Source organism: Drosophila santomea, unplaced genomic scaffold, assembly GCF_016746245.2.
Source record: "Drosophila santomea strain STO CAGO 1482 unplaced genomic scaffold, Prin_Dsan_1.1 Segkk79_quiver_pilon_misjoin1_scaf, whole genome shotgun sequence".
In the NCBI taxonomy this organism is placed as follows: Eukaryota; Metazoa; Arthropoda; class Insecta; order Diptera; family Drosophilidae; genus Drosophila; species Drosophila santomea.
This window is the reverse complement of record NW_025319012.1, coordinates 727901-754047: the sequence shown is the minus strand read 5'-3', so window position 1 is coordinate 754047 and position 26147 is coordinate 727901. Positions and strand designations below refer to the sequence as shown.

The following is a 26147-nucleotide window of genomic DNA, read 5'->3' as shown; positions in this document are numbered from 1 at the left end:
AAATATTCAATTAATTTTCTGACTAAACGATGTAGTCGTTTTATGATCGAAAACAGCGAAGCTAGGATTTCTATTTCAATAATTAGCTATTCATGTTCCGACTGTTGTTCCTTAAGTAGGTATATGATATAGTCGCCCGATTTTCATCAAACGAAAATCGAAATTATATATACTTTATAATTTAAGCGATGGAATTACAAATTTGTTTGGTATGGCAGCCAATATAATATTAACTCGACTGTTGATAAAAATCAACCATAGTTTATATGGGTTTTTTTGCACAGTTCTTCTTTACAGCATTACAAACTTCTGAAATCCATATACTTTCTGCAAGGGTAACGAAATATGTACATATGCAGCCTGGTGACTCTGTTAGCTCACTTTATGGTATATATGGAATCACAATTGAATTATTGAAACGATCGATTATCAGCGGAAACGTAGGAAAACGTAGCGATAGCATTAGAAAACGAATATGTTGAGTGTGCTAGTTTTTGTACCTTTTACTCGTAGAGGTAAGGTGTATAACTGGATTCGTTGAAAAGTATGTAACTGGTACAAGGCTTTAAGGTATATATTTTACTCATCAGAAAAAAACGGAGATTCGATCCGATGTCCGGACGTTGTCCGTCTGTACGTCCAGGTGAACGTTGAGACTTTTGGAACAATAAAACAAGAGAGAACGCTATAGTCGAGTTCCCCGACTATCTGATACCCGTTACTCAGCTAGTGTAAGTGCGAAGAACAGTTTTTGGCGGTTTGTGGGCGTTAGAGTGGGCGTGGCCAAAAGTTTTTTGGCGAATAGATAGAAATTTACAAGACTAATACAAAAATGAAAAAATATCAAAACATTTTTCTAAAGTGTGGGCGTAGCAGCTTTGGGCGGTTTGTGGGCGTTAGAGTGGGCGTGGCAAAAAGTTTTTTGGCAAATCGATAGAAATTTACAAGACCAATACAAAAATGAAAAAATTTCAAAACATTTTTCTAAAGTGTGGGCGTAGCAGCGTTGGGCGGTTTGTGGGCGTTAGAGTGGGCGTGGCAAAAAGTTTTTTTGCAAATCGATAGAAATTTACAAGACCAATACAAAAATGAAAAAATATCAAAACCTTTTTCAAAAATGTGGGCGTGGCAGTTTTGGGCGGTTTGTGGGCGTTAGAGTGGGCGTGGCAACATGAATCGACAAACTTGCGCTGCGTCTATGTCCCTGGAGTCTGTATACTTAATCTCAACTTTCTAGCTTTTGTAGTTCCTGAGATCTCGACGTTCATACGGACAGACGGACAGACGGACAGACGGACAGACAGACGGACGGACAGACGGACATGGCCAGATCGATTCGGCTACTGATCCTGATCAAGAATATATATACTTTATATGGTCGGAAACGCTTCCTTCTGCCTGTTACATACTTTTCAACGAATCTAGTATACCCTTTTACTCTACGAGTAACGGGTATAAACACAGAAGCAGTTTCTAGTGACGCCTACGTAGTGCTAGCTTTTTAAATCGTTGCCACGTCCACAAACACTCACGCGCTAAGGACGGCCTGGCCACTGCATTTTTATGTCATCAATATTGAACAAAATTTTGAAAATCCGCCTATAATAGTTAGTAGGTTATTGGAAGTGTATTTGAAAGAGCCAACGTCTCACTGCATGCTAAAGATTCTGCTTGCTACAGAATTCACATTGCTGCTTGTTCAAGTGTATATTCAAAACAAGAGAGATCGTTATAGTAGAGATCGTTCTCGACTATTGGTTACCCGTTACTCAGCAAACATTCAACATTATTTTTGGCCTATTCATAGAAATTGACAAAAACAAATAAAATAAAAATATAAAAGTGTGGACGTGGGGGTTATGGGAGCCTTTTTGGAAACGCTTCCTTTTGCCTGTTGCATACTTTTCAACGAATCTAGTATACCCTATTACTCTACGAGTACTGTATTTCTCCTGAACAGAGTGTTTGGAATGGCATATACATATATTATACATGTGGAATAAGAGCTATGCAGGTATTACGATGAACTTAATTATTCTCTGATAGAACAAGTGCTTTAAAAATGTGGATTTTTTATTGGTAAGCTATCGTGGAACAGTATTAGTTGAGAAGCAAAGTCATCTGATCAATTAGCAAATTACTTGCTCATAGTGCCTTCAAGTGGTAGTAGTTAAATATTCTGGAAATTTCATGTTATTATAGCCAGTATATTTTCAACCGTACGGCATGCTTTATTCCTTTCATCCGTACCTAAAATACTTTGCTTTGCTGGGCCTTGTGCCATGGTCAGAGAGTTGTGCTCATTCGCAGTTCGTTCAAAAATTGTACTCAGCGTTCCTAATTATTTTAAATGCAGTTAATTTCGGGATTTCCATTAATTTTCCACAGAGTTCAGAACTATTTCTCTCTCTTATGGTCAACGTGATTGTTTTCGTAGCTAAGATTGTGTGTGTTGCTGTAATTGTACTGCAGATGATGGTTCACTACGATGACTACTTCAGGTTCTGCATGGAGATAAAGTACTTGGGACTTCGATTGCAGTGCGAACTTAAGATACATGTAGGGCGGTTAAAGTGGCAGTCGTATGCGAAAATTCTAGCACTTGGTATTGGATGTTTGGTGACGGTATTGCCCTCCATCTATGTTGCTCTAAACGGAAGCCTTCTCTACTTTTGGTCCTCCCTCTTGTCAATCCTTATTATAAGGATGCAATTTGTATTAATGCTTTTGTACGTAGATTTGCTGGGTCAGCACGCGAGTCTGTTTGGTAAACGGCTCCAAAACGTTCTTGAGTGTCATTTGATGGGCGCCAACTGCAGTTTGGACAGTAATGCCAATCGGCTTTGCTCTCTAGATTTCCTGTTAGCACTTAAACAGTGTCACATGGAACTTTATCATCTGTTCACCCACTTCAACGATCTCTTTGGCTGGTCCATACTTGCCACCTATGTGGTTCTGTTTTCAGATAGCACCGTCAATATTTACTGGACCCAGCAGGTTCTGGCTGAGGTCTATCAATACAAGTACCTTTATGCCACATTTTCCGTTTTTTTACCATCATTCGTCAACATCTTGGTGTTTTGCCGTTATGGAGAGTTTTGCCAACGACAGGTTATAAAAACAAAACAAGAAAGGAAACTAGCTTCGGCAAGCCGAAGCTTATGTACCCTTGCAATAATTTAATTGAAGAAAAAAATACCCAAAACTATGATTTCTTTTCTGATATTTTCAAATTATGCAACATTCATAAGTCAGCTTTATGATAATGTCGTCCGACTTTGATCAAATTCAACCCGAAATTATATATTGTCAAAAAACTATGGTATTGCGAATTATAACGCTTTATAATCGAATTAAAAGAAAGTAAGATTATATTTTTTATTAATTAGCTAATTAATTTTTGACTCTTCCTTCCTGTTTAGATGTTTATCGAATTAAACCCAAATTTATATATTGCCGAAAACTATTGAATTAAAACACTTTATGATAAAAAAAATTTTTGTTTTGTTTATTGAAAGGCGAAAGCTTGCTATATTAGCTGTATGTTACAACGGACCAATCCGCCTACCTCAGTACCTGCAATGAAACTAATTTTCGTATAAACGGACTGACGTACATTGTCCGTATGTATGGGCTATAAAAAAAAATAAATCAAGAGTTTACGTTATATGGCCGCAAATGTCTCTTTCAATGCGTTGCAATCTTCTGACTGAAATCAAACCATCTGCAAGGGTGTAAGAACTGTATTTAGTTTACAATTTACAATTAAAATATCATCATAAAACATAAGATAATAAAATCTTTTCATTTACACACATACATATATTGTATATTCTATAATCCTTATAATGTTACAACCAGCAGCCTTCAATAAAGTTATTTACACCCCCCTTAGAGTGTCATGATTGGAAGCTATTTAAGGAACTTGTCCTTCCATCCCTCGATCGGAAGAGAAACCTCTTATAAAGATCTGCTGACAGAGTTTATAATGCAAGTGGAACAAAATTTATTGACTATCAATGCTGAGGGCTTTATGAACGCTGATAACTCGCTTTTAATGTCGGTTTGTATGATTCCGTTTGATTTCGTTTCCAAATAGCGCTTAGATTTCAATATATTTTAAATATTTTCAGATTTTGGCTGCGAAAGTGACCTATTTGATCGTGCTTATGCAATTCAGTTCAGTGTAGCAATTGTTTCACCCATTTCTCTTATGTAAGACTACGAAAATATATATAAAATTTAACCAAAGACAATAGAATAATGTTATAAAGTTTTTGATTTAACTCTGCATAAAATTATCACCAGGCTTATTAGCCGAAAACGGGATTTAGTTCCTTGGCGCAATATACTGTATGGTTGATAGAGACAAAATACATGGTTGAACAAAATACATTTAATAATCCGCTAAAAAGTCTAGGACTGGTATTAGTTAAGTGCAGGGGGTCCAAAATAAGAAACCTGATAAGAAAAGATTTTAAAATTGAATATGTTTCAATCCTGAAATTCTGGAGCTGACCAATAAATAATAATATTTTCCGCTTGGTATTACTGATAATCAAAAAAAACTGTTATCAATGGCAGCCAAGTGATAACCCAAACGATTGCCCTGCGCTAGAAACCAGCTAGCAGTCTAAGAAACAAACCGGTTTCTATGATGCACCATTAAACTGCGATCCGGTTTCAACTAGTTCATGTCGTGCACCCCTTATAGACGAAGTCCGTCTAATCTTTTTGTGAGTGCTTTCAACTTTTTCTACGTTTTTACATATACATACTTGAGCGGTACGCGCTGGATTTTAAATTGAAGTTTCCATGCCTTATCGTAGCGGGGCAATTAAAATACATTTATAATTACGTTTTCAAATATTCCTCCATTTACTTTAAATAAAAAAACAATTTAAAAACAATGAATTACATTTTAACAAATTAATCGGGATCGAATTTTACTCAAAAGACACCTGAGCATTGACACTGAGCTCTTGGACCACAACGTCTCCATCCTCGCTCAAAATCTGAAGATTGCACTCAATTTGTTTAGTTTTTAAAAATTCTGGATTCATTTGGGTTAATGTTGGGTCCTCAAAGTATTTAATCCCAATGGGATCAGTTGGTGGAGCTTCAAAAGAAGAGCAAGCTTTAATTATATTTCCAATTTCATTTGGCAAAATTTCGGAAGTTTTCTTTTTGGATTGGATCATTACACTATTTAATTCCAGATTACATGTTGGCATTTCTTTATCTTTATTAATTTCTTTAAGGCCCGAAAATTGATCGTTGCCATTAAGCTCAGACGGGCATGAGTTTTCATCGTAAATGGATTGTGTACAGTTACATTCTTCTGAAACCAAATTCTCATATTTTTTTGAATTGTTTTCCTCAAACGTTATATCTGTAAAAATATTATCATCTTGACTGTCCTCAAACTCATCGCTTTCACCAAACTGTTCTTTATTTAGCTTCGAAATCGTCTCCGGATCAAGAAATTCGTGTAGTCGTTCAGCTATTTTGGCCCACTTGGCCTTGGCGCCTACAGTCAGCTCATTAGTAGAGGTTTTAGAAGACAATGTCTTTTTTAATGAAAAGGGATGATTCTTTGTTGGATTAAGCATTTCATTTGAGTGATAGCAATAAAGATTACGTCGAGTATCTTCTTCAAGTTCATGGACCATATTTAGGTCTGCTTCAAATCCATCAGAGTAGAACGATTTTAAAACCGCTTCGGAAAGTTTAGGTGGCTCTACAACAACTACTTCTTCGCCAGATTCGTAGTCAGTTGAAACATCGGACTGTATATCGTCGTCTATATTTTTGTTTGAAGTTTTACAGGAGGCCCTGACAAGTGGCTCGCAATAACTTTTAATTGGATGTGTGCTCTCGTCATTGTTTGTTTTCTTGTTATCTATTAATTTGATTTTACTAGTAGGTTCATTTTCTGTATGGACAAGGACAGTCTCTGGAGTTTGCTCGAAAAGCTTAGATCCACCCAAGGATAGCTTAATTGAACCTAATTCATGCGGTACTAGCTGGAGCTGATGCTCCCGTTCCTCGTACTCTTTCATGCGAAGAACCATCTTTTTAAGAAGGGCATCCTCTTTTCCTTCTTGGGGGTTTCGTAACTTCGTCTTGCTTTCATCAGAGCCAACCGTGGAAAACCTTGTCTGCAACGTCTTTGTTTCCTCAGTATTCAACCGGTGATTCAATGATCCGGATTTCATATAGGCTTGAAGTTCGTTATAATTCCGCATGCAGTTTTTGGCTGGTTCTGAGTCTTCGGAATCGTTAACTTTCTGAAGATCCAGCTTCTGAAAAAATTCGGCGTCTAGGCTACTGAAGGTTGTCATAGCTTCCAACGAATAAAATTCATCTTCAGCATGATTGTTCTTTTTAACAACTTCTTCTACAACGTCGGAGTCGGCTTGCTTTTGCTTCAACAAACTATTCGTTACAAGATTTTTCGAATCCTTAGGTTGTGACCCAAGTTTATGACCCCCGTTTCCAGGCGTATACTCATCGTCAGCTGTGTCGTAGTCTTCGGACTCTGAGTCACTTATTAAGGGGGGTGGAGGCGGCAGTTCTTCCAGATCCCCGGAATCTCTCTTGACAATCATCAACCGATTATTCACTAACTCTAGTGTATCATCATATTTATCTCGTTGATTAAAACAACGGGTAGCAGTGGCTGCCACGCGCCGCTTGCGCTTTTCAATTTCTTTGGCTACCTGGGAGTTTAAGCTTTCCGCTGAATCCGCGTATATCTCCGCAAGATTTTTAGACTTTAGCAATTCTTGAGCGGCACGAATTTTCTCCACACCTAATGTGGGGTTACGACCCAGCATCAGAGGCAGCTTCGGATCTGCCATGGAAGAGACAAAATCAGAAAAGGTATCCAAACATTCTCGAAGGCTTTTTCCTCGGGCCGGATCTTCTAGTGCAGGGGGAACCAACTTTTCCAATTGCGGTTCCAATGAGTAACTAAACTCCTCGTCAGATTCGATAGGTCCGAATTTGAAACTTTTGGGCTTCTCGTGCCACAATATCTCGTTCAACGTAAGCTCAACTATAATATCGTCCAGCAAGGATGTACAAATACTGACTACTTCTTTACTGGAAGTGGTTCCTTCGTACGTCATCTTCGTGTTTATTTCATACACATTTTCGGCCTCGTTTTCCAAGTCATGCAAAAGCTTACCTAAAGCTTCCTCTTCCTCGGCCATTTTTTGATCCATACGAACGCAAATTTTATTTGCCTCTTCGAAACTTGAACTATTTGTTATAGAATTCTTGAAGGTACATTCTTGAGCAGGAGTTTCTTTCACTTCGGATAAAGTCAATTGAAGCAAGCACTCTTCTTGAGGCCAATTGTAACTAAGTGCATCACACCCAGTACCAAAGATGCGTTTGGGTATATTTTCTGTTGCATCATCTAATATTCGGGCAAATAATTGGTCTTGCTTGTCATCTCCGCCAGATTCATTTGAGACTGTAATATTTAAATCCCTTTGTGATTCTCCTTGGGCTTTGGATTCTTCTATTAACATAATTTTCATACGCCTGTTTTTAAATTGCTGCTTGAGAAGTGGAGAGTATGGGTCCTGCTGTGCTATCAGATCCTCCTCATCTGTTTCAATGTCTGTTTCAGCAATCTCGTCTTTTGAAAGTCCGACCACATTTTGAGTGGACTGCCTTAGTTCTGCCAGATCCTCATCCATTTGGCGACCTATTTCCTCTAAGTCATGAGCACACTTGTCATTTGCAATGAAACATTCTTCTTCAAACAGTGTTTCCTCCATGCTTTTGGGTAAAAGGATATCTTTATCTTCTTGATAACAGCTCATTGGCATTTTGTTTTCGTCAAAAGAAACTTTGTGTGCCTGGTGTTCACTTGTGGTCTCATATAGATTTAAATCGAAAGTTTCGTTAAGTTTATCATCGTCATCAGCTGCAAAACTTTCATACATTTCATAAATAAGTTTGCTTTCAATTTCTATAATTTTTTGATCTTCGTCAAATTCCTTACATTGAGCTTCATTTCTTGGGGCAGTACAAGTTTGCTCAAAATCTTTTTCCAGCTTTTCCGAGCTCATATGTTCGTCTGATTTAATAAAATCCTGGCATAGAACCACGTCTTCCATTTTTTTTATTTCAGCGTCCTCGTGAAAAACGGTTTCCTTATGAACTGGTCCTATGGAAGTATAACCAGTTTTTTTACACTTAACGATAATCGCTTTTTTATCATTCAGATCACATGGTTCGTTTATAAGATTTATTTTCGGGACGTTTTCCTCTTCTATAATAACCTGCGATTTCTTGCTAACATCCTCCTCAAATACGATTGTTTGTATATTCCTAGGCTCCACATTCTTGATATTTTGATTGACTCTCTTTAGATTGCTCCCTTCAGTTTCATTAAGGACTTTTGGACGCCCCTCGAGTGTTCCACGATTACTTAATTTCTCTGCTATGAGATCGTCCTGAGAGCTTGTAGCATCATTGTCTTCCACTGAGCTAGATGTACTGGCACCGCTCTCTGAGGTAGGATGCTCACACGACACCTCCTTCCATATATCATCGACACAACCGTTCTCAATCACTACTTTCTTAAGGGTTGTACCGGTGCATGTGTCGTCTTCCGAATCACTAGACCTCAGCAATGGATCCTGCTGATCAGGTGGACGGTGACTATTGCGAATACGTATGGTACCTTTGAGGAATGACGGATAAGATGATGGTTTTCATAATCTTATTGTTCTACTCACAGTTAATACTTTCGCGTGTTTTTCTGCGCTCAGCTCGGTTCCAACGATTATTTTCCTTGCGTTCCCCTTCATAGCCATCTCGTTTCCTACGTAAAAATTTCAGCTTAAATTAATTGATTTGCAATGCTTTTTTTGTATACCAGTAACTCGTAGAGTAGTAGGGTATATTAGATTCGTTAAAAAGTATATATGAAGTCCATATATATACTCTTGATCTGGATCAATAGTCGAGCTTATGATGCGCATCGATTATACGAAGTGGACTAATCAATGCCCTTTATATATAGCAGTTTTATGCGGTTTGTGGGCGTTAGAGTAAAAATTTACAGAACTAATGAACAAAAACGAAAATATATCAAACTATTTGCAAATGTGTGGGCATGACAGCTTTGGGCGATTTGTGAGATTGGCAAACAAATTTTTGGCATACCAAATCAATACATGTTTCAAAAGTGTGGGCGTGGCAGTTTGTGGCCGTTAGAGTGAGAATAGCAACATTTGGCAACATTTGCCTCAACTTTATAACTATATAGTTCCGGAGATCTCGATGTTTATAGGGCAGACAAACAGACGGACAGGCCCAGACGGATCCTTATCAGGAATAAATATACTTTATATGGTCATACATACTTTTTAACGAATCTAGTATACCCATTTACTTTAAGAGTAACGGGTGTGAAATTCTCACCAAGCCTCAGCACATGCTCGATCACGAGGAAACACAGGACGGCTATCCAAATAAGTGAGTTCCTTCTGTTCGGGATTTAAATGTAGTATATTATTATTATGGACCAAAAATAAACTTACGCAAGCCAGTATCAATGTCTTCCGATACTGCGGCAGGCGGGAAACAACCGGGTTTCCCTGCAGAACCAAGACCTTCAGATTGAGCATCTGCTCAAATATTTTTACAATCAAAATATCGTCAATTCTGTTGTTTGATAAGTCTAGCACAGATAGTGTTTTACATTGAACCAAGTCTGACAGGCTCTCACTGTCTTTGAGATAGTTTGATGCAATGGTAAGAGTATTTAAAACTGGCAAGATATTGTTCCCAATGTTTTGTATTTTGCGAATATGATTTGAGCTCAGATTTAAAGTATCTAGCTCGCGACATGGTTCTAAATTTTCAATTTTGGTTATAAGGTTGTTTTGAAGAAAGAGGCACTTCAGTTTGCTAAGTTTCTCCAAGCCCTGAATTTCGGAAATGGCATTGCATTCTAACCACAAACACTTAAGCTCTGTGTACTCTTCCAAGTGTTCTATGCACTGAAAACCTGAAATGAATACTTTCTTATAATCTTTTCTTAGGAAGAAAGTTCTGTCAACTTACCCTGGTAGTGCAGATATAGTGTATCATTTAAACGTGGTGTTTGGTAGAGCTTGTCTTTCTTGCATAGTTCTTTAAGGCCCTTGGGTGTCATTCGTGTAAGACCAGTTATTTCTTTGCGATTAGAAAGAGACATTTTATTTTTCCTTATATATTTGTTTTCCTTTTTAAGTATAATAACGATTTGTTTGAACAGTTCGAGAATAGCACACTTATAGCCTTCGTTTTTATTGAACAAACACACTTTGCTTATAACAACCGATAAAATGGCATAGAATTTTGATTATTGTAACCAGTGGTAACGAACACATATGTATGTATGCATAATAAACATTATTCTTCACTCTAATAATACCAAAAGGTATTGATCCAAACAGCAAACATGAATACAGTAGCCTAAACACAGATGCAATTCAAGCTGTTGGATAAAAAAAGAGACATTTTTAAAATAGGAAATTAAATCGGACAGAATATCAATTAAATTTGACTTTTTTTGTTCGAAATCCTAGTGTCCTTTCTGCCAAATAAATGATGTACAATCTCGACTCAAATTGTAGTGCTGAAATATGTTATTTTTTTTGCTTGTCGCAAGTGGCAATAGTCGCCCCAATAAGTACATAACAAATTGGGCTGCGGAGTTGTGAATACGTGAAGATTTCTTTTCGTACTGATTTTATTGTTTAAGACTTCGAGTTTATGTACATGTTTTGGGAATCAAACATTTCTTTTGACATGAATTTAATTCACTCTCAGACATTTCAATATACGGCGTGTTTATTTCAAACATACTAATTCCATATGTAGCCAGGAATGGAATCAATGTTAGGGACCAAAGGAAAATTTACTTTAATGATGACTTAATCTTTTACTACATCTCTCTCAGCCTTCATCATTTGATATGCCATTAAAATATTATTAGGAGAGACTGGGAGTTTCCGACCATATAAAGTATATATTTTCTTGATGAGAATTAATGGCAGAGTCGATCTGGCCAAGTCCGTCTGTCCGTCCGTCTGTCCGTCCGTATGACCGTCGAGATCGCAGGAACTATAGAAGCTAGAGAGTTTAGATTAAGACATTGACCCATTTTGCCACGCCCACTCTAACGCCCACAAACCGTCTAAAACTGCCGAGCCCACACTTTTGAAAAACGTTTTGATAGCTTATCCTTTTTTTATTAGTCTTGTAAATGTCTATCGATTTGCAAAAGTTATTTGTTTTTGTATGTATAGTTCTAGGAATTTAGTGTAGTGTAATGTCTAATTTATGTCTATTTTTTTTAGAAAACTAACATGCGTTCTCCTTCTTTCGTAAAATATAACTAATAAGCTGTTCCATGCTGAAAGCAACTAATTGGTCCAGATTGTACTTGTGAGTGTTGTCTTTAGCCACATATCAAAAACTCATCCCCATTTGTCCCCCTCTAACATTTCTCCCCCTTTTCTCACATTTTAGTAATATATAGGCACGGTTGATTTTAGCGAACTTTTCGAAATCAAAATATTCAATGTGTATCGGATTTGATATACACCAAAATTAATAAAAACGCTTTGGAATCCAAGATTTAAAAGGAAATAGACAAAAAAGATTTCTTTTCGTACTGATTTTATTGGGTAAGACATCGAGTTGATATATATGTTTTGGGATTCAAAGAGTATTTACTTAGGTCTAGTACAAATATAAATTAAAAATATGTTTTATTATGGGTTACAATAGGTTAATCAATGCAGCATTTGACACAGATGTTTATTTGGTTTAGGTCAAGGGTTATCCGGCTGATGGCGTGAAAACGTGTCCGAGAGCCGGAACTTCTGGTTTATGACGGTGCCTGCGTTATCACATGTAAATAGGTTGTAGACAGATCACTATGTTGATTTAGGTAGCAGTGGATATCAGCAGTAAACGGTTTTCCGCTTGGACAAATTCGTACAAATTACTTAACCTATTTAGTCATAGAATAAAAAACTAGATTAGTAAAAAAGTAAAAAAACAGCTTGAAAATTTAATTTTGTTGTAATTTCTGTGCAAATTTGTTTAAATATATTACACGTTACGTGTAGTGTAACGTAATATATTTGGATTTCAAGGCGTACCAAGACCACAGAGTTGAATGTAATAAATGTAAGTAGTTGGCGCTCGTGGGTATTCTCGGCAACGATGCCTCTCTATTTAGGTCAGTACGCTTCCTTATACCTATTACATACTTTTTAACATATTTAGTATACCGAAAACCCAGCCTTAATGCGAATAAATATTCATAACTAATTTTCTGATTTGAATTGAATTTATATATTTATTCAAGTGCTTCGAATTTTCGTTAAAAACCGTATTCACAACAAAAAAAACACGTAATACAATATTACAATATTAATATTTGGATGTAGACGTTTATGTACTATTTTGTGATGCAATCAACACAAATGTAAATAGTTTTAGTGTTGTTTTATTGTAAAGCCTCAATACAATGTAATTCAATATAAAAATTTTAAATTTGATATATTTAGGCATTTGTTTTAGGTTTTTTCTTTTTGTTGTTTGCCTTTATTTGAATGCACTGTGTTACAATGTATTATGACGAAAAAATTACACTTTTCTGAGGAAAATGCAATACATGAAACCTAAATACCATATATTTAAATATTTTATTGTTTTAGTCATATAAATAGACGTTGACGCAAAATTATTTTATTCATCTTGATATATTTCTCAGACTTTTAGCAGTCTGCTTCATTTCAATTTCTCTTACGTAATTAGTTATACTGGCAGTAACAAACTATCATCTGGGTTGTCCCAATCTTTCTTTTGGTCATATTTTTACACCAAATTCCATAAAAGTGTATAAATATTACCAAATTTTCGAAAGTCAAACAGATCAGTCGTTATATTCCATAATGTTTTGTCTTTGTAAATGAAATTTAATTATCTGCATCCTCAAGCCACAGTTTAAACCACATTTCGAATTTAGCTTAAATATGTCATAAAGTTTCGAGAACCATGTGAAGAAAATGTTAAATACTTAAAGAAAAAAGGTAAATAGAGAACTTTAATTTTTCCATTTACACATGCGAGTGAGTTGCTTCTAATTTTTTACTGTGTACAGATGCACTTGATCGCTCTTCTTATTGCAAACATTATAACATAAAATACATTATTTATGTGTAGGAAGGAAGGTAGTACATATATAAACGCTACAAGGGCACTTTATCAAAATATTAAATATTAAAGTAAGTACGCGATTTTCTAATATGAAAATGGAACCAAGTGACTTTAATTTTTATTTCATGTAAACATGTGTCAATTATCAATTAAAAAGTACATCAAAGTTTTATTGGTTAGACCCTATATTTTTTTTTTTAACCTTCAGAGGATTCTAAGGTAGCTTACAAAGAAAAAAACTATGGTAGGATCGAATTCGCCAATAGTTTTACATGTGCATTATTTAAAGAACTAATACAAAATGCAATAAATGCCCCAGCTATAAATAAGCTAATCTACCGTCATTGGACAAGTGAAACAGAATTTTTTTTGATTAAATTTCTGTAATAGTTCTTGTGACGCATGGTATGACAACTACATACAGACTACATAAAATGGTGTTCCCTTTTAAAGGCGGCATACGGGATCCTCGCTTCGCATTCTAAACATGATCGTAGCTCCTGCGAAACGAACGATAGAGACAGCAAGCGAACAGTATAGTGAGCATCTATGGAAACATTTTCTGTTAATATAGGTAAGTACTTATTAAGTTCATCGACGCACCTGAATACCCGCCACTCCCAAAACAACGGAGGCCAATATCAAAGTCTTCGAATCCAATATCTCTAAAAGCTTCTGCAAGCAGCCATGCTGGGTTGCGTGAACATTTGTACATTCCTTGGCCTCGCTTAAATTAATCACAGAGCAGCACGCCGCAGGCAGGGTACTATTAGGAAAGACGCTTTCCCAGTCGTTGGGTCCATTGGTGCCGCAACAATCTAGCTCAGTTTGCAGCAAAGTCCAAGCATCGCGATAGTCGGCCCGTTCCTTGTAGTGGTGCATGGTCGAGTTAAACTGAAACTCCATAATCTGATGAAGACCGGTATGCTTCACATAGCCAGCAAGGCCCAATCCGATCTCGAAGAGAAATATAACGACGGCAAGAAGGGCAAAGCTTAGTATCATACAGCTGCTCTCTTTCAAGGCTCCACAACATCCCAAGAAGCAAATGACTGCTACAGCGGCGCCAACAATCATTAGTATAATAGGAGCGGTCCAGATGTGATCGCTAACGAAGTTCGAATAGTGTGCATAGTTTAGTTGGACCATGCCTCCCACCAGAAAAATAAGAAGTCCAGTGAGCTTTGTTAGATAAGATACATATAATGCATATTAACATATTTTTAATTTGTGTAATAATAGAAATAAATAATAATTATGAACATATTTTTAAATGTTAAAATAATTGCAATAAATAATAATACTTAAATTATTTTTGTAAAGGATTTTAATCAAAATTTAGTTTTTTAATTTGAAATCTTTTTAAAGATGACCTCTTATTAAAAAGGATAAAAGCACTTTCCAGTTCACGCGTATACACGTATTGTTTTATATTTTTCAGACTTGTAGGACTTAAAGGACCAGGAATAAGTAGAATGACCCAAATTAAAACATTATTTAAAACAAGTTTTTGTAATTGAAGGCAACACTAAAATATTACATTATTAGATTGAAATATTTAGATACAGCAAGAGAGAATGCTATAGTCGAGTTCCTCGACTATCAGATAACCGTTACTCAGGTAGTGCAAGTGCGAACCAGAAATTTAAACATTTTCTTAAATATCGGTAGAAATTGTGGAAAAAATAATCAAAAATATCAAAAGGTTTTCCAGAAGTGTGGGCGTTACAGACTAATAAGAAAGTGCAAAATATCAAAAACAATTCTCAACAGTTTGGGTTTGGCAGTTTTAGACGATCGAAACAAACTTGCGCTGCGTCTACTAGTAACGGGAATAAAAATGTCAGAATTTGAGGACAAAAGTATTCGAGCCAATTAAGCAAACAACACTGGCTTGGAAAATCATCTGAGAAAGTGTATTTTTATTTATTTATTTAATAAAATAGTATTATATATTATAAATAAATATTAGTGAATAAATAGATTACAGTATTAAAAAACATTTTTATTTAAAAATGTGGTAGGCATTTTTCTTTTAGTTTGTGAGTGTAAAGAAGGTTAAAAAAAAATTAAATCCACTTTATCTTTATTCTTTGTGCAACTTGAGATATATGTAAAACAAGTTATGTACAAAAGTAGAACATGTCATAGGTATAAAAAACACGATTTAATAAAATGAATATAAATTAAAGTTCTGCATAAACTAAAATTCCTATTAACTATTATTAATATTATTTAAAAATCGACGGCTACGCTGACTTACCGCAAAAAGAAGATTGCAAAAGAATGTCAAGTATTTTACACATGCTAAGCCGCCGGATGCCATTATACTCCAATGAGTAAAACTATTGCTTTCTTACTCGCTGCCTGCTTTATTTATACTGTGGGCAAAAAGAGGTTAAACAGAATTTTAAATCGATTGCGCAGGACAAAGGCAACAACAAATCAATAAAATATTCGCCATCACACAATAGGTTTCAAATTACGATTAATTCGAAATTCTAACGACTTCGAGGTCTGATTATGCCAACAGCGAAACCAGAAAGCATAAGCACCGCGGACCGTTTCTTAGAGTCCCCGGTTCAGACATATGAACGAAAAGATCCTGACTGACGGCTTTTGGCAGGCAAAATCTCGCCTTCTGACCACCTAATGGAAACCAATTACCATTTTTAATTCTCTAGGTGACTGTGTAGTAGTGTGTCCTAGTTTTACACGAATTAATATTTGGCATTATATATTCTTTAAATAGAGTGACAGCATGAAGACTATAAAAGCGACGACCTGAATTCGGATTGGTTTTGCCTACAAATATATTTTTCTTTATTTTTTTAAAGGTAGCTCAGCGGGGAAACGGACAGAGGAATTTTCGAAAGCAGTTTACGTACACAATTACAAATTATAAAATGATAGTTAAAATTTGATTTTTGTACGTTTTTGAGGTGTGTTGAAATACGGCCCTAATGATTTCGACTTATTGAAGTAATATTAAAAGTTTTCTTTCCGGAGTTATTTCCAATCGAAAATGCACACTGGTCATTAATTAGGTGCATCAAAAGTATGAGAAACGAAACGGAAAATGAATTATAATGTTAGACACTGTAAATTTAAAACTAAAATTATAACTTTAAGGTAAAATGTTTTTTAAAAATTTAAAAAAATGTTCTTGAATTATTAATTACTTTATTGTTGAAGATAACTATACCGAAACTTATCAATTTATGTTATTTAATATTTTCAAATTGTGTTACTTTAGTAAAAATCGGAAAACTATTTCTATAGAGCCCTTATAAAAACAAATTCAATTAAAAAAAATTGCATTAAAATTGTAAATGAATTTAAAAAATTGAAATATGTTTATTACTATAGTTATTATTCTATAAAAATGTGAAAAATCAACAAAAAACTTAATTTGGACCAGAAAGGAGCTATCTCCGGTAAGCCGACTCTTATATACACTTGCTGTAATTATATATTAATAAAAACAGGTATGTATATCGAAATAGGACTCTATGATTAAACAAAGTGTTTTTGAATATTTTATAATAATTAAATAGTATTATTACAAAAAAATAATAACTGCAAAAGCGTGTTTTTTTTTGTGCGTAAGATTATTTATTTTGCTAAAACTGCCACATATGAAGCACAGGAATACATACATACATATGTATATCGCAAGTTTGAACTCTGCCTGTAGATAGGTAGTAGTCTCCCAGCGATTCCCCGGCAATAGGCAAAGGAATGGGAGGCAAAATCGATAGCTTATAAATTGTGTCAGCTGCATAAAAAGAAGCTACACCCGCCCCACGAATGACAATGTAGGGTAAAATATACACATCAGTCATATATTTGTTAGTACTACGTTAAAAGGCCTAATTCGAAACAGTGATGTGAATAAGTTGAATCCAGTTTGTGTATGTTTTAACTATACTTTGTACAACATACTTCTTATAATGTGAATAGTGCTCTTCTACGATTACCGACCACTTCTACTGCAACATCAAATTCTTCGGCTGGCAGAAGCAAGACACCTCTCTTATACCGTTTAATATTGCTACTACATTGTATGCTTTGGATTGAAGATGAAGCCTTTTTTGCTTGGTGGTGTTCCTCTTCCTGGTTTTGTAATGATCTAACTGCTTTGCACCCAGACGACCGTTGCGATAAACGGTCAGCAAAATTGAGCTTGGAAAGCTGTTTTATGGTCCTGGCAGTCTTACTTAAATGTTTATATTAAACAGTTTTTAGATGCCCATATCAAAATATTGGTATCTAAAACATTAAAAAAAATTTGAAACTAACTTTTGCACGACGACCTATACAGTTTTGAATACTCGTGTTTTTTCATTGTAATTTATAAAATTAATTTACTCAGAAAATCTTCAAAAATGACCTAGAACTTGCATAAAAAAAATGTAATCTATAAAAACCATGCCTATAGTTCACGACAACTATGACCTCGAATTCAAACTATTATTTTAATTAAAGTTAGATATTTACTGGAGACTATAACCCCATCCTCTGCCCAATCCGTCTCCCTAACGAAAAGAAAACGCGTCACTTCCTAGTGCGATTTGCCCACTATGTGTGACCGTCTGTTCTCGCTCTCACCTATTGTCATATATGTACATATGTAGGTACATACATACATACACCTATATTTACATGTTAATCAATGTCCGCCTAGCGCCTCTATTCAGGGGAGTTCCCCACGTATAGTTGCATGTGTGCATAATGATTCTTCTGGTTGCATGCCATTGTCCACTTCCAGAACCCGTCGGAGGCGTGGGCGGCGGATAAATATAGAAAATTCCAAAACTCCGGAAACCTTTGACTGACCGTTTGTGCCGAAGGTGCGTATCCCAGCGCCAGAAGTACCCTACGTACATTACGAATTACAGCACTTCGACAGGCAAGTACGACACCAGGCGCAAACCTCATTCTTGCCGCAAACACACAAGCCAGTCAACAGATTTCCGCCCCGCACTTTAGATCTCAGGTAGAACAGGGGGGAAAGGGAATAACTGCACATTGGTAACTGCACCGTATCCCTGGCTCTGAACCACATTTCCAATTAAATCGGTAGGGAAATTTCTAATTCCAATTTGTATGGCGCAGGGTACCGCATCACCTATTGCAGTTGGTTTCACCCAAATGTTTATACCTTTCAAATAAAGGACCCAACGGTTTCGTTTGATTTACTCACACCCGCGCTCTAATCAGAACAACAACACTTTCGATGGATGTTTTCAAGTGGGACAGCGCAGTAGAGCTGAGATGTGATAGTTCCGATGAGGGTATCGATAGCGAAGTGTCATCGATGTTTCACGCCAATTACGACTATGTGGGAATGCTCGCAGACTGTTTCCACTATTTGCTATCTTCTTGTGCGTGGAAGAATTTTAGGCACTTGATGATAGTTGACTTCTCAAGGTCCCTTTTCACCAAAAAATCTTGCCTTTTAATTTATCATACTCCGTATATCATACTTATTTCGTCCATTGCAAATTGAAAATAACGCACTGTAGAGGCAATTGAACTCTTGAGTTGCCAACCGGATTTCTACACAGTTCGAGAGCTGCCATTATGAAATACGCAAAAGTTGGGAGCTGCCATCCTGATTTTTACCCAAGTGCATTCGATTTCAATCGATAATACGAAATAGTCAGGCATGCTCCGGTAATCGATTTCGATTTGGGCCAAATCGTACGATTTCGTTCTTAGGTGCTCTAGTTTTCGCAAAATGTTTGATATCGTTTTGCTATCGAATGTGGTTCTCATCGCTTCTTGCTGCTCAAACGCCTGTTTTATTTATTGTCAAAATCAAACAATGTGAAAAATGCCTTTTTATTTGCAATGCTGCTTGAAGCCAAGAAAGGCAGAATTGGAGGGCTTGAGAAATCTAGAGCTGCACCTTTTTCACATTTAATACCGATGTTCGCAATTACTTTTTACTGCACTTGACCATTATGTAAAATTAAATAGCATTATTACAAAATCACGGTGGCCCTCCATTAATTAATTAATGAATTCTTTATATTCATAAGTATTTATCAGCCGTTTCGTTCACCAACAGCATGCAACCTCGCGATAGCTACCCCTTACCAAATCGTAAATGGTGTTGCCGACGGCAACATTTTGTTTGGAAATCTGAGGTGGGTCAGAAATAATTTTATAAAATAACTAAGTGGCAGAATGATTTGTGGGATGTGGAACAACATCAATAAACCACGAGTTAACTATTTTTCCTTAGTAAATAAATCTGATTGATATAATAAATTTCGGCCAGACAAAAGTGCCCGTTTTAAAAATCGAAAAATTCTTACGATTTCGAATACCGGAGCACCAATCTTAAAAAACCGTAAAAATCTCACGAATTCGATTACCGGAGCAAGCCTGACTGTCTTTTATTTTTCACACGTCGCACGCTGAATACTCTAATGACAACTATTCTAATATAAAATCATTTTGAAAATTATTAGCATTATATGTACATAGATTGTGCTATTATTATTATATGTTGAATTTGAATAATTTAGTTAAGGCAATGCAAAACTGGAGTTTTAAGTGGTGACATTTATAAAAAAAATAGATTAAAGTCAAGAAATTCTAATAAGAAGTGCATATTTGTCATCTACAATGCATGTGCATACGTGCACCAATACATGGTCAGCTGTCGCTGTAGCGTACAAGAGACTGCTGCTCTAGAGCTCTCCGCCCTCTGGCTTTGAACAAATTTAAGAAGCTGGAGCCAGTTCTAAAGCCAGCACAAAAAATCGTGTGCAAAAAAATCGTATGGCGTTACGCATCTTGTTATTCTAATGTCTTTGGTAAAAGTGTATACTATTTTCGATCAAAAGTATGTAACAGGCAGAAGGAAGCGTTTCCGACCATATAAAGTATATATACAGCCGTGGACGTATAAATAGCACACATCAGAACAGTAACTTTAGATCGATTATTTCAGAAGTATTTGGCTTTCGATTCCAAAAATGTTGATGTGAATCGATATGCTCTCTTCTACATGACGTACAACCCAAAAATTACCGTTATTATTTTTTCTTCTGCTTATCTTAATTTCGTTCGCGAGCGACTATTAGCGTGGTCACAGAAATGCACACTTTAAAGAACTTACAGCAAATCCTGTAAAAAGTGTTTCCTAAGTTTTTTTCGTTATTTAAAAAATTTCGTCAACAAATTATTGAATTAATACAAAGTAAAAAAAATGGTCGAGGAAAGCATGTTCAGTTGAAGAAAGGAGGATGATATCAACCTAACTGAATCGGCAATACACCTGCTGAAATTGCGAAATATAAATGTTAGAGGAAAATGGTATATAATGCACTGAAGGTACAAAGGAAAACACAGCATATTGACCAATCAAAAAAAACGCAAACCAAAGCCACGAAAAACTGATCCGGTACAGATATGCTCTTAGTACGGAAGAGCAAGGCGATCCTTCAAGTCCTCCGCGAAATATGGAGGAAATAAATAAAGAATGTGGCACAATGTATCGAGGAAATTAGTGGCAAGAAGACTAAATGAAGCTTTCCTCTTTGGACGCATCAGAGAAAAAAGCCGCTCCTTCAAAACGCAACATATCGCAACGGTTAAGTTTCGCACGGACCCACGGGATAAGGACCTTAGTTTTTGAAAAACATCCTTTGGAGCGATGAAACAAAAATCAATAAAATAGGGCCGATGGGAAAACATTTGTCGTCATCCAAAAGGCCAAGCTCTAACCCAGGTACACCATGAAGACCGTAAGCACGGTGCCGGTTCCATTATGTGCTGGGGTGCATTCCTGGCGTGGTGTGGGTCCGCTTTACCGGATCAATGGCGTAATGGATCGCTTATGTATGTGGACATCTCAAAAATCAAATGGAACCATTTACTTTGAGAACATGCCTGAAATGGACATTCCAGCACGACAACGACCAAAGCACACATCTCGGTCGTTAAAAAGCGGTTGAAGGACGAATCCATCCAAGTCTGGAATGGCCGGCTCAAAGCCCTGACCAAATCCTATAGAAAATCTATGGAATATGTCAAGGTTAGATATCCAAAAAAAATTTCGAATCTGAAGATTGTGGAAAGGTGTCCAAGAAGCCTGGAACCCATTCCAAAGGAGAGATGTCAAAAGCTTGTGGAGAGTATGGGTCGAAGATGTAACGCAGTCATCGAAAATCATGGATACTCAACCAAATATTAATTTGCTTTACATAATTACTTTAAACTTATTTTTATGGTTAATTAAGATATTGAAATTGTGTTATCTGGACCACCATTTTCGTTGTTTTTAGTTTTAATTTCCACATCTTTTTAAACATTTATTAATTTGATTAATTAATTTATTAGTTTATAAGCTAAGCTATGAAGAACGAAAGCTGTTTTATTTCCAAGAAATATTTGTTAATTAAAAAAACTATTCCAAAAGATGAACTTTATTTTGTGCTATTTATACGTCCATCTCGGCCATGTCCGCCTGTCCGTCCGTATGAACGTCAAGATCTCAGAAATTATAAAAGCTAGAAAGTTGAGATTCAGCATGCAGACTCCAGTCACATAGACGCAGAGCAAGTTTGTCGATTCAAGTTGCCACCCCCACTCTAACGCCCAAACCTGCCACGCCCACACTTTTGAAATATGTTTTGATATTATTTCCTTTTTGTATTAGTATTGTAAATTTCAATCGATCTGCAGAAAAACTTTTTGCCACTAGCGAAAATAGCATTCCTTCTTTTTTTTTTACTCAAAACGCCGAAAAAGAACGCACCAAAGCGTCAGTTTGTACCTCGTTGTTGAAGCTAGGATTGTAAATAGCCAACACAGGGAAAAAAGTCATATTTCACCTTCCAAGAATAGAGTGAACTCGGTTTTGTTTATCAATTTCTATAAGTAGCAGAAAAATAATAATATAACATAAATATATAACATACATATTATAGATATATAATAAAATCTAATATAAATATAATTAATATAATATATATAATATAAGTAATAAATATATATATATAATATTAATGTAATATAATATAATAAAAATAAATACATATAAATATTAATGTAATATGAATAAATAAAAAGATAAATTATAATATATTATATAAATTAATAATAAATATATAAGCAACTATTAATACAAAATTCTAGAAAACTAAAACATGATAATAAGACCTTCGAGAGGAGCTTTGTTTTGATCAAAGATGATACATTTTGAGACCGCAATCTTCTTCATTGTCAACAAATGTTTTTCTCAAATATGTTTTACCTCAAAAAAATGTCAAAACATTTTTAAAAAGTGTGGGCGTGGCGGTCTGGATGGTTTGTGGCCGTAATCAATAATATACAAACAGTGTCGCTCAATCGCACATTGTTTAAAAAATCCTTTTTTGTTCTTTCTTTTTATTTTATTTACTCATTATTCACAAAAAAATAGGAACGGGAAAAAAACAATGAAAATTTAGAAGTCAAAATGCTAGCAGTTTTTTCCGTAATAAGGCAGACTATGGAAAAAAAATGAATGAGCAAAATATGCAAAAGCATCATCGGAGAGGAGAATTATCCTACGAACTACCTAAAATTCCACCCATTCTGCTGGTACAATTAGGGGAGAATGCGGGAAACTTTATATGAAGCTGAAACAGTACACTATGTTTTGAAAGTAACCAAAAAGAAAATTGTTTACTATAACTGTGGTGAAAAAGGACACCGTTCTAGTCACTGCAACAACAAAGAGAAAGGCAAAAAGTGTCTTAAAAATTTGGCCACATCTCACAAACCTAACCACAAGGCAACAAAGCCGCCGTCGAAGAATGTAAGTCCATTACTTGAGTTTTATGTCAGCATAACAATAAAACGAGCAAACGAGTTGTTTTAGTTCAAAACCACTACTGCTTTGCCCGGTTCGACACAGGAAATAAATTTAATATTTTACTTATACAATGTGCTTGCTATACCGAATGCAATGCCAATAAGATCAAGCCTATTAGACAGTGAGTGCAAGCAGTTAGGGTTGCCAGCAGCGCATACGACTTAAACTCAAATGATCATCGGCGGAAAATTATGTTTTTCAAGCAGAAATACATTTTGGTCCAAGTGGATTACTTGTTCGTAATATCCGTTGAAATTTGTGATAAAAATATTCCATCAAACGCAGTAATTGACAACGAAGATCTTGATATCAACGAATCAGCTTCTGATTGTGCTAATAATGTCAACAACAAATAATTCTGAACAACGAATCGCATCAACAAATTTTCTCGCAGATTTGCTTTTGCCGAAACAAACGTAATTGGTTAACGTTGTAATCGAGGAGTTCTACTCCGAATTTACAAACTCGGTAGTCCTTGCAAAGATTTGTGGGCGGATTTTTAGAGTGGGCGTTGTCACGCGTTGAATCGACAAACTTGAGCTGCGTTTATGTCTTTGGAGTCTGTATGCTTAATCTCAACTTTCTAGCTTTTGTAGTTCCTGAGATCTCGACGTTCATACGGACGGACAGACGGACATACGGACTTTTTTACGTGGCCAATTAAAATCAACTAAAAATTTTCAAGCAATGAACTTTGTACAAGTGTATTCAAACGCTTGAAATTTATTACCAATAGCAGAGTAACTGGTATCTAATGTTAAGAATGCTCTAGTCGGGTTCCCCGACTATCTGATACCCGTTACTCAGCTAGTGGAAGTGCGAAGGAGAGTCTTCAAAACTGACAGTTTTTTGCTGTTTGTGGGCGCGCACACACGGACTTGGCCAGATCGACTCGGCAATGATCCTGATCAAGAATATATATACTTTATATGGTCGGAAACGCTTCCTTCTGCCTGTTACATACTTTTCAACGAATCTATTATACCCTTTTACTCTTTGAGTAACGGGTATAATAAATATATCTAAAATATTTCATAAGCAATACAAATTTAAAAACAAAACCTACTACCTGGATAATCCTTTACAGGTTTTCTTACCAGCATATATTATATTTGCTGATCTGTATCACGTAGTACACGCCGTCCTGCACTCTTGGTTAATCGAACCGCTAGGAATTCCCGTCGAATTGATTTACCCATTTCCGTATGAGCGCTGTGATCTCAGGAACTACATATATAAGCTTGACAGCTGAGATTAGGCATGCGTTTTCTAGAGACGTAAATTCGTTTAATTCGAGATTCGAGCCCCCATAAGAAAACAGGGAAGTAACACTCGAATGTATTCTTTACTTTATTAAATATTTTTTGCTTTGAACGTGAGAATATATACAGCTTAACAGCTACAGTTACGTTGTAATAATGAATTTGTGATTTTCATTATTTCTTATATCATTATTAATAAACTTTTCTTCTCTTGTACTAAGCAAATGCTCTTTAAAATAGGCTTCTTCGAAAATAATTTACAGTACTGAGAAAATTTTTATAAATTTTGAATTAATATATATATATAACATTAAATATATTATAGGAGTCGCTTTCTGTTGAAAATCATTTGCATTACACACCTAGGGAGCTTGCTAAACATCTATATTGCAATCTTTTATTTACGAATATATTTCGGTTTTATTTTGCGTAATCGTAAAAAAATTCAATTTTACCCATTTGCTTCTGTTCGATTAAAATAGCACTCTGTTTAAGAATATTGCTCTATAGACCTCGCTCAGAACTATTTTCGATATCTTTGCCTATTGGCAGACTTCCAGAGGCTCTTACTAGGCTTTTCACTTAAGCATGAAACATATATTTATGTACATGTTTATATATATGATTATTTATATGCGAAATTCAAAACGAATAAATAGGTTTTCTAAAAAATATTTGTAGTTCGAGTTAAAAAAAGATAATTGAAAACCAAATTCCAACAGCCTTGGCTACATTCAAATTAAACTTGAAGAAACTGTGTACTCTGCGCCTTAACTATCTTTTACTGGTAACTTTAGCTATATACAGGTACATACATCGATCGGAAATTGAATACAAAATAAAAATGCCATAATTCTAACAGGGATTTTCAGAGAACGTAAAAAGCTTTACTAGAATTTACACGTTTAGTTCAGAGAATTTATGGTTTTCTGCATCCTTGCGGAAGTACGGTTATAGAAAGTCTTGAAACTGCAGTTCCAAATCTTGCTCACTGTGTACATGTTTGTGGAAGAACTTAACTTCCTGCGACCTACCCAAAATACGAAATCCTGACTAATCAAACATAATCAACAAGCTTAACTCGACACCGAAAAGGAGAAAGCCACCCCAACTTCTATTTTTCACTTAATTATGGCTAAGACCCCAGTGTACCTCACTCCATTACACTTACAAGCTCCCTCTCGTCGTTTCAACCGACTTCGCCACCCACTGAGCACCGTTATTTTATTACTGTTTACCGTCCAAGCGATGCTAGCGGCGTCCCTTTCACACATACGGTGTCTTTAGTCTGGCGGCCCATAACGGAAGTGTGCCAATTTTAGTTTCGGAGCGTTAATTGTTTTCCTGTCCGCCCACACACCCCGCCTACCACGTTTTCTGCTCTTATATCCATGATAGGTTTCAAGTGCATTAAAAAGATCATGGGTGGTAAATTAACTTATTGAGGCGTCACTTTTGTAGACCGTCGTCCCTCAGACGGCAGGACCGCTAGTTAACGGTAATTGATTCCATGTTTTTGCTGCTATTACACACAATCATACATATGCACACTATATAAATCCTATGATATATGTATGTACATATGTGCAGAGATAAGGCCGATTGACTAAATTAAAAATTAGTTCAATTAAAAGAATTAATGGTATAAAGCGCTCTTAATTTTAGTAATTTACAAGAATACATGAATTTGTCAGTGCTAAGTCTCTATCTGTTCCGATATATGTACATAAAATTATCTAAGATCGATCTAGAGAATAAATATA

The 26147-nt window shown here is 35.8% G+C and overlaps 3 protein-coding genes across 4 annotated transcripts; 1 reads left to right on the top strand and 2 right to left on the bottom strand.

Moving 5' to 3' along the window:
• Positions 1 to 2226: 2226 nt before the first annotated feature.
• On the top strand, positions 2227 to 4261 carry LOC120457784 (putative gustatory receptor 39b). Its single transcript, XM_039645279.2, has 3 exons — positions 2227 to 3111; positions 3896 to 4063; positions 4134 to 4261. Exons 1-3 carry the CDS (start codon positions 2227 to 2229, stop codon positions 4188 to 4190), a joined length of 1110 nt encoding a protein of 369 aa, XP_039501213.2. The 3' UTR covers positions 4191 to 4261.
• A 593-nt stretch (positions 4262 to 4854) lies between these two features.
• Positions 4855 to 10293, bottom strand: LOC120457797 (dynein axonemal assembly factor 1 homolog). The gene is made up of 5 exons (XM_039645294.2): positions 10093 to 10293; positions 9567 to 10036; positions 9448 to 9512; positions 8760 to 8845; positions 4855 to 8704 (listed from the first exon to the last, which is right to left on the bottom strand). Exons 1-5 carry the CDS (start codon positions 10223 to 10225, stop codon positions 4947 to 4949), a joined length of 4512 nt encoding a protein of 1503 aa, XP_039501228.2. The 5' UTR covers positions 10226 to 10293; the 3' UTR covers positions 4855 to 4946.
• Positions 10294 to 12525: 2232 nt separating this feature from the next.
• LOC120457794 (CD63 antigen) lies at positions 12526 to 18546 on the bottom strand. 2 transcript variants are annotated; one of them, XM_044006814.1, is made up of 4 exons: positions 18452 to 18526; positions 15509 to 15626; positions 13849 to 14427; positions 12526 to 13792 (listed from the first exon to the last, which is right to left on the bottom strand). In XM_044006814.1, exons 2-4 carry the CDS (start codon positions 15569 to 15571, stop codon positions 13727 to 13729), a joined length of 708 nt encoding a protein of 235 aa, XP_043862749.1. In that variant the 5' UTR covers positions 15572 to 15626; positions 18452 to 18526; the 3' UTR covers positions 12526 to 13726. The 2 variants fall into 2 exon arrangements, with proteins under 2 accessions (XP_043862749.1, XP_043862748.1); XM_044006813.1 differs by having other exon boundaries at positions 12528 to 13792; positions 18410 to 18546.
• Between the last annotated feature and the right edge of the window lie 7601 nt (positions 18547 to 26147).